Below are 17,677 nucleotides of genomic sequence, written 5' to 3'. Positions count from 1 at the left end.
ACTTTATTATTATTCAATTGATAGATACACATTTGGGGTGGAGATAGCCTGATATTGTGTAAAACTGCAGTTGCACAAGAAAATTGTGTGGCATGGGAGTTCACTGATCAGTGTCAATGAATGTATGACCTTCCAATAGCAGACTCCTTCACAATTTTATGGATGTTTCAGGTATGTCTACACCTTCTGATGTTTGCCACCCATGGTAAATTTTGGTAACGCAGGAAGAACAGTGCATAGCTTGTTTTAAAAAAGAACAGCAGAATTTTCATAGAACTGCAGCAGCTTTTTGACTCCTCCCATCTGAAGAAATACCCCAGGCTGAACTGAAAGACCTTCATGAGCAGGTGCAGATTTAATGGGACACGACAGGCACTTTAGTGTGCAGCCAGTTGTATCATGTATGGTGCATTTGATACAGAAGCTGCAGAAACGTGGGGACAGAGCCTGCCCACCCTCTCCTTCTGTCCATCTCCCAACCACTCCCTGTGAGATAAACCAGAATTGTGACTATGCTGAGAAGTGTCCACAGTCTGACCTACAGAAGCAGACTCACAAATAGGCTTAGACGAATGTACAGCACCTCCCATGCGGAGTATAACCCTTGTCGGCCCAGAGAACACTTTAAGTGTCTGCCATTTATGATAGTTCCAATGCTGGATGAGTCCCTTCTATGACTGCTGGCAATGTGGTGAAAATACTGAAGCAGACAAGGCAGTCTAACCAGGTTCACAGAAACAACCTGCTTCAGACTACAGGGTCCATGAAGCACTGCAGCAGTTTCATGAGATAAAGAACAATTTCCAACTGATCCACAGGGGTGTATTTGCTTTTGGTGAAAGACGGCAAACTGAAATCATTTGGCACAAGCATGTGAAGTCAATTATTTTTGACATTTCTAGGTAGAAATATTATTTTTTTTAAAAATCCATGAAAAATAACAGTATTTTGGAGTTTTTTTATATCACATCAAATGCATTTTGGCAAAACAGACTTTGGAAGGAAAATTCTGGGTTTTGCCTGCTTCATGTATCACCAGCTTCAAGTGCCCATAAAAGAACTCCTCAACACAGTAATAAAGGTTTAACCATGAAGATTAAAAATATATCAAGACCTCACTTCTGAATCCTGATAATGAATGTTCTGTTAGTCTCATCACATACAACGGTTAAGTTTAAAAATCTACGATTCAATGGCTTTACTTTTAGGAGCTGGAACAAAAAAAAAATCACATGATTCACCTGACAGTCTTAAGATAGGGAACACTGCTATTATTAATGACTAGTGGATAAAATACTTCCCTCATCAGGAGATCACACATACTGAGCAACTGCTCCAGCATTATTGCACAGGAGTTAACTACCTGCTGTATTGTGGACTGCAGGGCTGACATAATTAGAGAGGCAGTATGAGACAGTACAGACAGCCTGATAAATGGCATCATGCTTCTGTTGTTGCTACAAACTTCTTAGAGAAATCTTTCAGCGCTTTGTTTTTCCCATTACTAAAGCAGGTAGAGCGATCAGGTGTCCTCCATGGGAACACTGTCTTGAACACTGTAGGGAAAGTGTTATAAAACTAAGTATATGTAAGAAATCTTTGTGTTTTGCTTGTCATATGTTGATAGGATGTGACTCCACAACAACCTTCCCTAGCGTTTCACATTTAATCACATAGCCTGTCTTTTTTTTATTTTCCTCCCATTTCCCCAGTATGGGAAAATCAGATTTACTGGTCTTTAGTTCCCCATATCCCCTTGGAGAAATCTACACTACATTGCCTTATCTTCCATTCTTCCAGTACCAAGACCAATTTAAAGGATATTTAACACAGCACAGCAGTTTGACACTTTCATATTTGATCTCCTTTAGAACTCATGAGCAAATACCCAAACATCCCAATAATTTGTTGCTACAGTTTATCTGTTTTTTCTAAAATCCTTCTCACTAACATGTTGATTTGAAATAATTCCTCCAGCTCATTCACCCACAAACAGCAACTGACACAGAAAACTTCTGAAGTCCCATGATACTGAAAATCAAACCAAAGAATCCACCTAGCTTTTCCCCCATGGCCTTATGGGGAATTAATTACTTTCCAACACACCATGAGAATTTAATCCACTACGCAAACTTTCAGTCAGCGTCCATATGCATGCAGTACTCAGAGAACTTTCTAAACTATGCAACAAAATACAATACTTCTCTATGGAGTCAGATCCTGAGGTCCTAATTAAAAAAAAATAAAAATAAAAACAAAACCAAAAACTTGATTTCAATAGCAATCGTTTCCACCTAAACATGGTCAGTGAGACCATTCCACCTGCCCCCCACAAAAACCCTAAATGCAGGCAAGAAACATAACAAATCAGAACCTGACTTAGAAGTTCAGGATTGGGTCCCATACTGTTTTCTATTTGAAGTTTGGCATTATAAAATAATTATTTCAGGACTGCGACCTTTTGTGCCAAGTTTCAGCCTGAAGCTGAGTTATTAACTGCAAGGGGTAGAAAAGTAAGGTATTTATAATGGCTCTGGCGGTACAACCTTCATTAGAACTGTGTGGATGGAGTTGCTATCAGAAAGACTTCTAAGTTGGTGAGTGAAATTATAATTTCTGTCATGTAGCACCTTGAGGCGAATTTTAAAACAATTATTTGTGAATGCTACAAAGACATTATCCTACAGCATTCTCATCAATAATACAGCCCCCTAAACTGATTCAGAAGAGGGAAAAACGCCATGATTCCAATTAAAGACAATAAACTGCACAGGCTGTATTACATCTCAGGTATCCCATGAGCCTATACTCTAGAAATGCCTTTTTTCTCTCTCTGATGACAGATATATATTAAAATGTCCTCTTGTCCACACAAAGTGGGTTTTTTTTGAGCAAGCTTTTTCTTTTATGGAGGATAAATAAGCAAAATTCATATTCAGTCCAGCACCTGCCGAAGCTGTCAGCTGTAGTGTTTGTCATATTTCAATCAAAGCTGAATCCAGCCAGTCATTTTTATACTGCACAATCCCTACATACTCGAGGACCAGAATTAATGAATTAGCTATTGATTAAATTCCACTCTAGCAAATCCACCGTGGCAAATAAATGAACTACCCGGGGCACATGTAGGCCACGGCCAGACATGTCCGGGCAATCGATCAGTAGTTAGTATTCTTTTGGGATATAAGAACAGCTGATGATAATATGACATGTAGGAAAAGGCAGTGTAGAAACAGAGTGTGTTTCTGGCTGAGCAGATTATAAAGTAGGAAGGCATTTTTGATCCTTTTGCATTCATGTGTTATGACATATTTAGTCTATATATAATAGCAGAAACATGCATAAGTGTTTGCAGTACAGACAATACAGACAAAGGCATACATAAGTGAAAGCCAAGGGCAAAAGATGAGATCCTGAACTGAGTTCTTATCATCAAACAAGCTTTGACTATATCTGTACGTGTGACAGAAAAATAGCAAGCTTAATTTCACCCTTATACAGAGATAAATTCTGAATTCAAGCAAAATGTAGAAATTATGAACAGCAAACCAAAGTCCTTAAGAGACTGAAGAAGTAAGTCCATTCTGCTGGCCATTTCTGCAGGCTCAGATGCTAGATTTTTGTTATTTTTAGAAGTGGAAAATCACAGGAACAATAACATAAACACAGGAGGTTAACTACTTTATTGTTGGTGCAACTCTGAAAAATTGTTACCAAGTTTAGTTTTACTTTGTCTTTGGAAGATATTAACTCCCAAAGAATCACCGTATAAGTTATCATGTGGCTGCTTCTAAGGACTGCAAATTTGATGCTCCCTTTTACAATTAAGAAGTTTGCCCATGCCTGTGGATGTAGTGGACAGGCAGATTGCAAACAGTGGTTCAAGGAGACATAGATATGCATGCCTTTTACGATAGCTTACTAATTCTTACTGCTGTGATAGGTGACTTATTTTTACCCAGAATTATTCTAAGTTTCCATTATCAGCATCACATTGCTCCCTGAGCATTAATCTTCCTCTTCTTAACTGACAGCAAAATGTGATAATTTTCATTCTGCTACGCTTCTTCTCTTAACTATTTATTATCACAGCACAGCGATACCCAAACGAGTATGTACAACCAACCAAGGGTGTGACTTCTTCAATTGATCTTTTGGCAAAAAAACTTCAAGACCAAAAATAACAACCAGTAAAAATGCTTTTTAAGTGTATACTGAACTCTTTTATGCACCTTTTTCAATTTTGAAAAGACAACTTTACATTTTGATCCCCATTCCAGCTACAAATCTCCTTGATATATAAAAGCCATCTATATCATAGTACCTTGGGCCAATTACGTGAATAATGGGTGCTGACAGCTGCTTTGGCTCATCTTCCACAGTTGTAATCTGGGTCCCATTGCTTCTCACACAGGCATACACCGTGCAGGCTTCAATCTGATGAAGAAGAACATGAGTTTTATATACTCAGCTGCAGAAACTTTTCAGCTCCGCTACTTGTTTAGACTTTCTCTTCACCCAAGATATAATTCTTTTTTATTTAATAGATTCCATAAAGCCAAGAAAATACTGCAGCTTTGAGATAAGTATATCTACCAGAGATATACTGCACTGTATCACATTTTCCCATACCATTTTCAAAAGAAGGGTATATGTAGCCCTCTGGCACTAATTGTTGCTTTCTATTAAATTATCATCAACAGAGTTGCAGTGAATTTGTTTTTCTGCATATATATGTAGACCCTGTTACACAACACTGAAAAAACTGTACTTTGATTTGGGGTCTTCTGTAAGTTTTCTACTCCTACCATATATCCTGACATAAAAATAATTTTTCCTTAATATTTTCTATTCCTTCATGCCTATTCTGTAAATGAAAACTGAAAAATGTAAATAGGAATCATAAAATTTGTTAGGAAAAAATCCCACAAAAATACAAACTTATTACTCCAGTTCTTGGGATTAAACTAAGCAAAGGCAAGGTGAAATAGGTAGTGAAGGATTGTAGCACCGTTTCTGTATTGTCAACAGGGAAGTCACTCAAAATAAAAAAAGCATGAAAATGAAAGATAAAACGGTAAGATTACCAGTGAGATGCACATGAATCCCAGATAATATTGTTTTCAGAAAAAGAAAAAAAAGAATCATAGCAAAAAAAAAAAAAAAGGCATCTTATTTTGGTTTTACCTATTGCACTGATGCAAATATAAGTCCAGTATAAATACTAGCAAAACAGAAGAGAAGAATAATTAACATCTCCAGTAACAGAAGGTGGCCATGGTAAATTAATATAGAGGGTCTATAAGTGAGGCAGTACACTGAATTTGCATTGTTATTGAGAAAAGACAAATGTGTTTCCAAGTGGCATTCAGAAAGTCATATGTGTATTCATGGGTGGAGGTTTGCTGCTTCAGAGGGGTTGGAACATGGAAATCTGTTACGGTATGCCTGCTTGTGATGTTTATTTATGGCATGTAGTAACTGGATGCAAATTTTCAGAACGAAGTATACATGGTACTACTAAGTTCGTCTCATATATAATAATGCGAACCAAACCTTAATGACATAGACAGGAATAGTTACAATTAAGAGTCAAACTGCATTTCTTGAACATATTAATAGAACTTCAGGATAGAAAGATATTATTTCTTGGTTTTTATTATGTTTCTGCACACAGCATTTTGCTTTTCAGTAGATATATGCCTAGAGAGGCAAAAACAAAGAAAGGGAAAAGCCATGTCAAATTAGCAGCATAAAAAGTACTACGATGATTTCAGAGATCAGTTCTGATTCCTCCTCAGAAGGGTAAAGAAAAAAAATGATACAAGGATGTCAAATGCAACATCATTATTTCACTGTACAGATATATCATGCATGCCTGATGTTTCTAAAACAATTGCAATTTTCTTTTAAAGAGTAGGAGTAGAATCTTTCTAGTATATTTTGGGGCTTTGCTAATGTTTAAGCTCAGAGCACTTAGGGGAAAGTAAATGGAGTTTTGATGATTTGAAAAAGAGATAATGGAAATTTGTGTTATGAAAAGTCTACGCAGACCAAAATATGCTGAAAATAAATTTATACCTTGTATGTATATGCACACAAAGATCAGTGCAAACATATGTCCATGTATGTAAAGAAATTCATGAAACGATATTCTGCTTGGAAATCCAAATACTTTAAGTAAAATGAAAGTGTATTACACAACCCAGAAAATATATTCTAACCTGTATATCATACACCGTGAATGGAGACAAATCTGCTAAAAGAAAGGATCCCGGCTCGTTCATTCCAGTCTTGTAGTGCTTATTATTTACATAGACAGAGTACCCTGTGACAACACCATTCGGGTTTGAAGGCGATGTCCAGATGACACGTACAGCTGTACTGTTGATGATGACAACCTCTGGAGGGAACATGCCCTCAGGCTCTAGAAATAAAGGAAGAAACTGAATAAACTCCAGCTGTCTCTGCAAAAGCACTTGTTTAACCAAATGCAGATTAGTATTTAGGTTTAGCAAAGGGTTCACTGCTTATCTGCTTTCCTCTGATGAAGTTATCACAGTCTGTAGTTTTCTGTAAATTGGCTTATTATACTCTCAGTTAGAAATCATGAGAGCTGATGGTAAAATGCTTTATACCAGCAGCACAGTGTCAATCATCAGTAGTATGTGGCCAGTGAGATATGATGATAAATTATTCACCCATCTGCACTGCCAACATGCAAATATTATTTTTATGTCTCCACAATCCCAATTCTTCCAAAAAAAAAAGAGAAAAATAGAGAATTTTAAATAAAAACCTGAGACCAAAATACCTTATGTCTGGTGGAACGTGACATTATCAGCCTTATAGCTGAAGCAATATGAAGCAATATGCAATATTATCATTATGTAAATGGTTTTGAATGTTGATTACTATAGGTAATGATGAAGTCTAACACTTATTTAAAAAAAAAAAAAAAGAAAAAAACCAACACCTTCCTCAGGGTTAGATTACATAATTATCTAAGCATGTCAGAAATAACCATGCAAAGACCTATTTTTATCATAAGAACCCATCTTTACCAGTTGAAAAATTGCCCTTATGATCAATTCTATTTTATAAACAAAAGGTGCTGACCTTTGGCATGAGAAAGGAAATGGAATCCTCCCTTAAAGTGCTTTGCTAATGACCTGGAACACTTGCTTCTGAGGTAATGATATTATAATGTTTATAATGAGACTTTATAAAGCAAAAAGATTAGAAAGACCATTCGAAACACATTTCAGATGCACAATTTTTTTATTATTATTTTATCCTCAACCTCTACCCCCAGCCCTGTACTTGTCCACTGGCACAGAAATGACTCAAAGAATTTTCTTAGAGGTTGAACTTATACCTAGAGTTTCTAGTGACTCAGGAAAGGCTCTGTGCATGACTGTCATGTCAAAATCATATTGCTTCACAGAGTAAATCTTTTAAAAAACCCATTAATTGTTTCTAAATTCCACCATTTATTGATATGAACTCAGTTCCAAACTTAGTGCACACATATAGGAATATGCAGGAGAAGATGAGAACAAACTGGGTTAATATCTGCTATTAGAGCTTTTCCTTCTGTCTCAGTGGGACCATTTATTGATCTACCATATGATGACAACCAGCACTTAAGCATTTTAGCGTTTTAGACCTTTTTCCCTTTATACCGGAAATTTTATAATGGAAGGATGACTGATCTCAACCCTGACAAAAATCAATCAATTTCATTCTCGGATTTTAAGCCAAGCTGCATTCACTGCTAACCAACCTCCATCTGAGGTAGTCACATGCACAACTTCACTGTTGATGCTGTGGACTCCATTAAAAACTTGAGAAAATATCTGATACTCTGTGTTGGGCTGCAAATCACCTATGACTACAGAGTTTACATCAGCCTGGATCCTTAGAGATCTTCTCTCATCAGTAGAATTCAAGAAGAGGGTATAATACACAACATCTCCTTGCAAATCCTGTAGTGCTAGGAAAAGAAAGGAAAAACATTGGAACATCAACTGGGAAACATTCAGTCAGCAAGTTTCTTATCAACATATATTGTGAAGAGTAAAATAAATTTTATGCAGACACTTTTATGTAAAGAAAAAGGAAAGCTTCCATCAAGTGCCTTCAGTTTCACCCTTGTAAGCAGTGATGTAAACTGCTCTTCCTAATTTGTCAAAGTTGTTAACAGTCCATCATCCTATCCAACACTACAGAAAGCTTTTTTTTCTCTAGGTATCCCCATGATGACAATGGAATATGTGAAGTAAACAAATTAATAGGTGAAACCCAATGCAAGCAGTGGTGTGCAGGTCTTACAGCTTGTTATTGCAAAAGGATGCCTTTCACCCAGATCAAAGGAAGAGAGCAAATCAGATTTCTCCATGGAACTCGTGTAAGATGCAAACCTCAAGGATCTTTTCCCTTTTTGCCCCTTCTCTTCAAACAACATTCCCCCACCCCACCCCGCTCCTGTGTTAATTCTTGAGCCATGAATAAAGGACCAGTGCCTATGCCTTAAATTCTAGTGATATTCAACTTTATGCAGATTGCCTTTTGGTCTTAAAGAAAATGAAAAGCTGTGTTATTATTTTAGAACAAACAGGATCATATCGTCTACATGTAAAGCTGTAATACGCTCAGAAGCATTATATATACAAGGGAAAAAACCAAATTCTCACATTTCTTCCTAAAATGTGTTTTACCCAGCACTAACTTCCTCAGAGAAAGGAAATAAAAAACAATGTAATTTTCTGGCTACACAAGGAAGGACATTCACTGATCTGAGTTGATGGATAAGCAACAAATACAGGCAAGTCTTCTCCATTTTAGCAACTGAGATGTCATCTGTTACCTTATCTGTTGTTTGTCAAACAGTTTAAGCTCAGATCTGATCAAATGCAACTGCTTTTCCAGTAAGCATCGAGATGAAAAGAATAATTATGACAAAAACTTTAAGCACTAACACATACTGCTTTAGATGACACACTGTACCACTGAACAGGACTCAGCTCACTGGGAAACAGCAATGATAAAAGCCAAAAGCATATTTACAGATTCAATAATACATGGCTTTGTCACTGAAATTCTTAATCAAGAATGACATGCTATTTTTAAGTGGTACAGCTACAAGTTTTAAATCCTGAGAAGTTAAAAATCTCCAGTAGGGAAAAGAAAGATAGCAGGGTAACTTATGCTAAGGGCTCCCAAGTTCCCAAATAAAACATAAAAATAATTTGAAAACTAACATTATGATAAAAATGAAACATGGATATACAGATAGTTTATATACTTATTGCTACATAAGAAGTCATAAAATATGATAAGGTTTTCAAATAGTGAATGGTCTTGTCTTGGTGTTAAACTTCTGCATTTACAAACATATATGGAGGAAATTTCTAAGGTATGAAAGAAAATAAAACCAGATTGCATTACCTACATCTAGAAGGTCAGGGGTTTAGATTACTAAGGTAATGAAACTTCAGTGAGCTGCTTCAGATCTATTACATTTGTCAGTTTTTATAAGCATTGCTTACTTCAGGCATGCAATTATAAAATAAAGAGACTACATTTGTTGCAATTCAGCACCCAGTCCTTACAAAATCATTTGCATGTAAGTCATGAAGAAATTCCCCACCGCTGTATTAGTAAACCAACTAGAGAAATTGGCTAAATTCATTTTACGAAGCAGAGCAAAAAGAAAGACAAAGGGGATCCTCACATCGTGAAGGAATGTATATGTAAATTTTTATACAAAGAGATGAAATAGACCACAAAGACTACAGGATTTTTGTGTAGTACTGCTTTATAGAAGTCTCATGAGTTTGCATTAACTATTTCTTCACTTTCACTATTCTCGTTCCACAGAAAGAGCATATAATAAATATGAACAAGACTGAGAAACAGCAAAATGTGCATTTTTTTCCCCCCTACTTCTTTCCTCTCTTTTCAAGGACATTTAGGAATATTATAAATCAAGACAAGGACTGTGTTTCCTGTGAGAGCAAGGCAGACCAATGTAAGTGATGGCAGGTTACCATCTAGTTACTGGAATGAATACTAAGCACACTTACTTGGTTTTGACCATTCGACTTCTACAGCAGTATGATTAACAGCACGTGCAACGAGGACACTTCCTTTCTCTGGTAATCCTGCTAATGTAGTAGCTACCACTTCTTCACTTGGTGTATATCCTACCTCGTTGTGCACTATGAGCTTGTACTCATACGTTGTGTACCTGAGACATTTTAAAAATAATGAAATGGAATGAAAAATGAAACACAGACATAGCAAATACTTGCTGTAAGCCTTCTGTCTGTGCCAAAGTTTTGTGGTTAGTTCTCCTCCTGTAACAAAATTCAGCTGCATGATGTGCACCAATGAAGACTTTATAAGAGGCATCTATTTTTTGCAAATAAGTCAGCACGATTAACACAGTAACGAAAATAAAACACATTATTTCACTTCTTCATAGTTGTAGCTTCTGAGGTGTTGAGAGATTATAGCTCAATTCAATATGTAATTACAGCAGTGGCAACCTGCCAAAATTTGGATCAGAATTTAATCAAATGAGGCTTTTTTTCTCTTTTGGGAAACCCATTGATTTTTAACTTGCAGAGTCTCATTTGTAAAAGAGATTCTCCACACAGTCAGGACTCTTCTACTACAAAAGCATCCAAAAAAAGCTCCTAGGAGTTCAAACTCATTTAATAAAGTAATTTCTTCAGAACTGTGTATATTCCACTTACATAGATTTATGAAATCCTACATGTGTATTTAGTAAACCAAGTAAGTGACTGGCACTTCATCATTATATCAAAGGTGTATTAATGTATTTTAAGTGGGATTTCATAATATCAAATTTAATTTCCTCATAAAAAGCCTCACACAAAACTACACAAGAACAGAAACTAAGGATCATCTTCACATTTTCACTGAAGCTGCAACACGTTGGGATAAATGTCTACAAATGCAATAAAGGAACATACAGTTAATGTCTAATATTTAGAGGTTTTAGTACAAAAAGTCACTCACAGTGTATATTTAATTCATTTTACTTTTTAATATTTACTTTTTTTTAGACACTTCACTAAACACCCCGATTTTCAAAAGAGCTGAGCTTTAATATTCCCACAAGAAGAAAGCAAATTAATGGGAACTCACTAGCTCCACCTGTAACTATAAGCATTGAGGAACAGTGACAACATACATAACACATCTTATTTCTCTCTTTGCAAGTGTATTATTTTCTTGGACACTGTAGCACACATACAATAAAAAATGACTGCAAAAATATAGCTGCAGGTTGCAGAACCCTCCCCAAAAGAAGTGTTCAGGTGTGTCCAAGGGCTAGGCACACTTTTCTGGCCATAGTTCATTCAATCCAAAATGCCACTGTGCCTAATGACTGGTCACTTGGACCCTGACAGAATGTATTGCCCCCTCTGAACCGGTAACATAACTGTCTATGCTACTGAAATGAGCCAAACTAAAACCAAAGGAAACTCTATGTAGAATTTCAAACATGGTTGAAAGGAAGAAATGGACACTTTGGCAGGACTGATACAAGAACAGTTCCATGATCAGTTATTGCAACAGATAGAAATGAGAAGTGACTTTTAGCAAGTAGGCAATGACAAGCCAGAGGCAGTAGCCCTTGGCTTGGTTCAGTCTATACAATGGCAGGAGCAGAGGTCACATTCTCCTGGTTCACGTTGTGTTCAGGAGGGACACTCACACAATTTTTACAGAAGTAAGAGGCAAGTTCAGATATTTGAAGGCCAAAGACATACAGTTCTCAAAGCACGGCAGCACACAAGCACAGAGAACACTCATCCTGAAACCATCCATAAGAGTTTTCCCAAGACTTCACCTATGAGAAATCCAATGCATAATTCATGTTTAATCTTCCATTACAATTTCTTGATGTGTTTGTTTGTTTGCCTTAAAGAACAGCAGCCTTGACTTCAAGATGCAGAAACTAAGTTTGGCCAAGAGAAAATGTCTTGCTCTACACTACACAATAAGCACTGCTACATACTGAGGAACAGAACACTCACTCCATTTCTCCACTCTCAACACTCTGCATTCAACTGTGATGAAGTTAACACAACAAAACCAGGTAAAAAAAGAAACATTGCTGAAACCAAGTTGCAAATGTCTCCCATCTAGGACTTCTCAAACATCCATTCTGCCTGTGCTCTGACTTTGCCAACACACAAATCTAGAGTACATGTACACATAAATTTAAATGGTTTGATTGCATGAGCATATCAATGCTAAAATTTCACAAGATTTTTATTTTCATTTGTTTTTCAGAGCAAAACAATATATGAGTCAAGAATGACAGACTAAGAATAAATCCCTGCATATTAGAATGATTAATACCGAAGATGATGACAAAAAATATTTCATTACATAATTAATATGTTCACTACATAAAGACATTAGAAATACTTTGAACTATTAAACATACACTATACAAAATGCCAGCATTTGTTTTTATAGTTTTTGTAATCTCACCTGCTAAGACCCTTATCTTCATAAAACCACTGAGTTCCTGAGTAAATATTGTGCCACAGATTTAAATCTTCAGGGGGATTTGATGCAAGTGGTTGCTGGATTTTACGTCTCAGGAGCTCATATCTAACACAAAAGACAAGCAGAACACCAGGATTATCTCAACTAATGTTATTACACACACACACAAAAAAAAGCCAACCAGTTTTTTTAAAGCAACACATTATTTTGTTTTTACAGCTGTAAACTTTCTGAGAAACATTCTTTTTAATCTTTCATGATTTAAAACATTCAATTACTTAAAAAAACCAAACCCTACTTTGAAAATGGAAAATGAAGCACTTCCTTTTGAAAAAAATTAGTTTATTTAATGATTTACAGATGTTAATCTTTGTGGAAATGTTATGAAGATCAAGTCCAAACAGCCCCATAACAGTATCTTATGCAGACTCGTATGATTTTCACAGGTTATTCCAGAATATGAAATGATAAGGCATCCTTCTTGCAGATGTACTGCAACATACAGCATTGCAATTACTATTTTACTAGTAGTAGTAACTTAAGTGTGCCTTTGTACTTAATGTACTTTTGCAAAAAACCACAGTGCAAATTATGGGTAAAAACAGGCACAGAATGAGTTAACTCATTTTGATCCATCTATAGGCCTTAGCAAGGCACCTTTGTATTGGGGTAGACATTCATGATGCGAGAAAGAACCCTGAAAGACCAAACTATTTCATCCTGGTTTTAATTGTTATCTGAAGCTCTATTCCTGTCTCTGTTCCAAACAGCAGGTCAGCCAAAGCCCATCTTTCATCAGGTCAGCCATGAGACTGCCTGATTTAGAAAAGATGCTTTTCACCAAGGTTGCATCACACACTCTTCATCATCTTTTACATAAAACCTTCATGGAATTCAACAAAAATTAAACCACTTAATGTCTACACAAACTAAAGGGGATAGATAGTATTATAGTTTGCATTTCCTAATCATTCTAGCAGATTACATAGGAAACTCTACTCTAAAGGAAACAAAATTAGATATATTTTTTAAAAATCTTTAACATTATTATTCTTTATTGAATTTCACAGGACATGTTAATTTTTTTTGTTCTGTTTGATAGTGGTGTTTTATTTGTAAGGTGTCACATGTTTGTACCCTTTATACCAGCTATAGAACCAGTCTGGATTTGCTTTCAATGCTGAACTGCAGTTTTAATCAAACTATTGTTACAACAGTGTTTCCACTCATGCCCAGCAAATTAGGGTCATATGCATATATTCACTTAAATACACAACTTGATTCTCTGAAGTGCTGAGCTGCTGTGCTTCATCCTGTCCCTGCTGCCCATTTTGGAAAGGTGCTACTGTTAAATTCTAGACAAAAGTATGTGGATACTCAGGTGGATCTTAAAGGTTGTCATTTCAAGTGCATATTTGTGAAAATGTTTCCCTGTTTAAGTATTCTGCAGAATACCTCGGTGTGGGTCAGCACTCTGCTGCCATGATCATGCTGATCAATGGCTTCATGTGTAATTTGACACTTTTTAATGTTAAGATCATCTCCAGTTTGGAGAGGAAATGTTGGACAATACCATTCCAGATTTGAAATCCTGAATTAAGAGGTATTTAACAGGTACTGCATACAGTGATCTTGTATTGTTTCAAAACCAGAAATCAACTGAGATGTTCTTTTACAAGAGATCTGAGGCTTCCTGTGCTCCATGGCAGGTAGGATGTACGTGCGCACCTTTCAACAACTTTCAGCCTTGAGTTTAGGGAATAATCCTCAACAGGTACAAGCAAGCATTGTGCCACTTAGTGATGCCAAACCAAATTGTTGCAGAAATTGCGATTACAACTTTAGAAATTATACAGTAAAAACTAATGAAACTCAAACTCTGTAAAAAAAAATCAGATTACTTTATAACAAGAACAACTCTCACATGAGTGGTTCATTAGTGTCAGTCCAAAGACAGATCATTACAGTTTTATAGGAAACAATCCTGGCATATTCTGTCCAGCATATTTAATAGAAGAGTCATGAAAAACATCAAATCTTTTTGAATGCTGAGTGCTGATCATGTGTAAATCACCCCCACTGGCAGCTGCTGCTGCTACTCTGCTTGCTGCAGACTTCTTGTTCCATCATGCTGTACAGAGCAGCTGCTTCAGTGGTTGTTCTTGTTGAGGGCAGCATGGCACACCATGAAAGAAGTGAAATCTGCAGATGTAGGTCGTGCTGATTTACTTCAATAATCTATGGTAAAATGGTCATGTTGTTAACCCCAGAATAACAGGGACTGCTTTTCTGAAACTTCAGATTTTACTGTAGAACAATCATCGTTTCATTCAGTTGTAGTGTGCTCTAATTAAGCCTGAAGAAAAAGTCAAGCTACTGTGCTGTAATAACATACGCAACTGAAATGGCATTACATGATAATTATTGAACCCATCAGTGCACCTAGAAGAGAGCTAGCAACCAGAACATATGGAGAGAGCTATAATTCCATGCACAGTGTTTCATGATACGTTAAAGCACTAGAAGGAAAGATTTGACATTTTTTATTGGGTATATATAAAGATATATTTGTCTTTATAAACCTTTATGCACTCAAATCCATATTTTTTTTAATGTATATCTACACACACGCACTCAGTAATCAACATTTAAATCAAGATCCCCATTCCAACATTGCAGAAAAATCTCAGAGGAGATGCCTTTCTTTGGTTCCTGTGGTGAAATCCAGCCTGCTATATCCAGTACTCAATTGCATTTCTTATTTTGGCTATGCACCCTAAATTCTAGGATTTTAACTTCCATTTTTCTCATGCACTGTCTCATTTATAACTTATTCATCACTTAAGTTTTGAAGATTATTTTAAGTCATCACACTTCCAAATGTTCACTTTCTTTTAATGTGGAATAACCCACATAGAGTATTAAGAATATTGGATGTGTTACTCATATTTACAGAGATCTCATATTTTTCTCATCATTTTGTCGGTGGAACTTGTTGCCTGAACTCATCACCAAAAAGTGGCTGATGCTACAGCCCAAATTAGTTATGACTTTGCAAATATCCTGTGCTTACTACTTCTGGCTTTTCAAACAGCACTGATCTGAAAGACCCAGAGTCTTCCAGCACAGACAACACACTTGCTCTTTGCTGAGCCCTAAAGAGAAACTTCAAAAAGTCAGAAATTAAGAGATCACAACACAAAGCTTGCATCACTCAGAATTTTCTGTGTTAGGTTTAGGTATGGAGAAGACAACTGCTATCTCAGCTGCAGCTTACCTCAGATAAGGACCATTTGGCCTTAGTGGTGGTTGCCAAGAAATGGCTATAAAGGACTCACTGATTGGAGTCACAGACAATGGACTAACACTCTGAGGAATGGTTGAAGGTGTCGTCACTCTCGTAGGCAAACTCTCCGTGCAGCCTCCTAGAAAGCCATCACCTCCAGTACAAGCTATTATAGTGACAGAGTAGTTTGTATAGGGTATAAGATTAGTCACCAAATGACTTAACCTTGAGGAAGGGTTCCCAGTAATGACAATTCGTGGATCAGGCATGCGAATCTCATAATTAAGGATTTCTCCATTTTGTATCAGAGGAGGTTTCCATGAGACCTGAAGGAGGAGGGGGAGAAAAAAATAATTAAAATAACAGATTTCAGAAATACAAACACAACATGCTACAGATGGACAGAAGCGGGATTTGAAGATGTTCTTTTCCTTCTTCATCAAAATAGACTTTTATTTTTAAACGTACATCAGTTAGAAATCTAATCTCCTTTAATTTTAGTGAGGTTTGCAGTAACAGTTTTAGCCATTGAAAAATCTAATATTTTGTTTCACCAGTAAAATGTGAATGCTCCATGTCACTCAAAATTCCATGACATGTTCAGATACATTAGCAAAAGTTATTATTATAGGTATTACTGTCACTTACTTTCTTAAGGTGTATTACCTGGTGTGCTCATCTATTAGTGTAGAGTAAAACCAAATCTTATTTTGTGTTTGCACAATTTTCAGAAATATATAACTGCATTAGCTCCTATAAGAAAACAGATTTTCCTGCACTCTTTATATGAGGAAATATGCAGGTTTTCCCTTTTATTTTTCATTAACAAATTAGACTGGTAAGTATCAGACAAAGAACAGGCACCGTTTTCCATTTTAAAAACTATAAAATTATACTGAGAAAACTTTATCATAAAAAGATTGAAAATTGCATACAGAATTAATGTTTTTTATATATTTATATATATACATACACACACACACATATATATACATACACATACTGCTACTCTCACTGTGGTTTTACTTTTACTAAACTGAGGTTAGGTGGGGGTTTTTTTAAGTTTTTCTTTTTTTTTCTTTTAAAGCACATTGTTATATATATTTATTCTTACCAGCTCCACTGAGGAATCACTCAAATCATTGCACTATAAAGTGCAAGATTGTTCTAAATTCTTTTTTAAGGCTTTCTGCCATGGTACCACAACAGAGGGGACTTCAGACTGACACAATAACAGCATGTAACTGTATTAAGAATCTCAAACTTTCATAAAGGTAGTGTAAAAGCATCTATTCATCCTTCTTTCCCTAGAAGTCCCAGTGCAGGAACCATAGCAGCTTTGCTTTGCTCTGAGGCTGTTTTCCTTGCTGTTCACCCACTAAACTATAACAATTGCTGTCTCTTTCTCCCAAGCACGGGATAATTAAGGATTGAATCCAACATAGCAAAGAACACAGAAATGGAGAAAATCTAGATATGCATAGATATGCACAAAACCTAGGTTTGCATAGAAAAAAATGAAGAAAGACAATATTGAAGTGTTAAATAGTAATACCAAGATACTTAAGTATCTGTTAATTTGAATGTTTTTCCTTAATTCTCTCCAGTCTCCAAAATAAGTATCTTTTAAAATGTATATGCACAATTACACACAGCTATGGAAACAGAGAAGCTTGATTTACGAAATGATTTTTTAAAAACCCTTGGGGATTACAAAATGTTATATCTTCGGTACAGAGTGACCTCTTGGGCCATCAGACTTGTAAGAAACCTGGCAGCAAAGTGCTGGAGAAAGCTGAAGGATTTTGATAACAGAATCTGGAATACTATTAAACA

General features: G+C 36.1%; 1 protein-coding gene across 8 annotated transcripts in view; it reads right to left on the bottom strand.

The window, feature by feature from the left end:
* Positions 1-17,677, bottom strand: part of USH2A (usherin) — a 379,301-nt gene that overhangs the window by 101,233 nt on the left and 260,391 nt on the right. For all 8 annotated transcript variants that reach the window (XM_027641249.1, XM_027641251.1, XM_027641252.1 and 5 more), the window contains 6 exons: positions 15,833-16,167; positions 12,538-12,660; positions 10,089-10,252; positions 7,787-7,996; positions 6,225-6,427; positions 4,325-4,437 (listed from right to left, as the gene is read on the bottom strand). In XM_027641249.1, coding sequence (XP_027497050.1) covers positions 4,325-4,437; positions 6,225-6,427; positions 7,787-7,996; positions 10,089-10,252; positions 12,538-12,660; positions 15,833-16,167 — 1,148 coding nt within the window. The remainder of the gene's footprint in view (positions 1-4,324; positions 4,438-6,224; positions 6,428-7,786; positions 7,997-10,088; positions 10,253-12,537; positions 12,661-15,832; positions 16,168-17,677) is intronic.

The sequence above is a fragment of the Corapipo altera genome, unplaced genomic scaffold, assembly GCF_003945725.1.
Source record: "Corapipo altera isolate COAL_440 unplaced genomic scaffold, ASM394572v1 48b, whole genome shotgun sequence".
In the NCBI taxonomy this organism is placed as follows: Eukaryota; Metazoa; Chordata; class Aves; order Passeriformes; family Pipridae; genus Corapipo; species Corapipo altera.
This window is presented reverse-complemented; position numbering and strand designations above follow the sequence as displayed.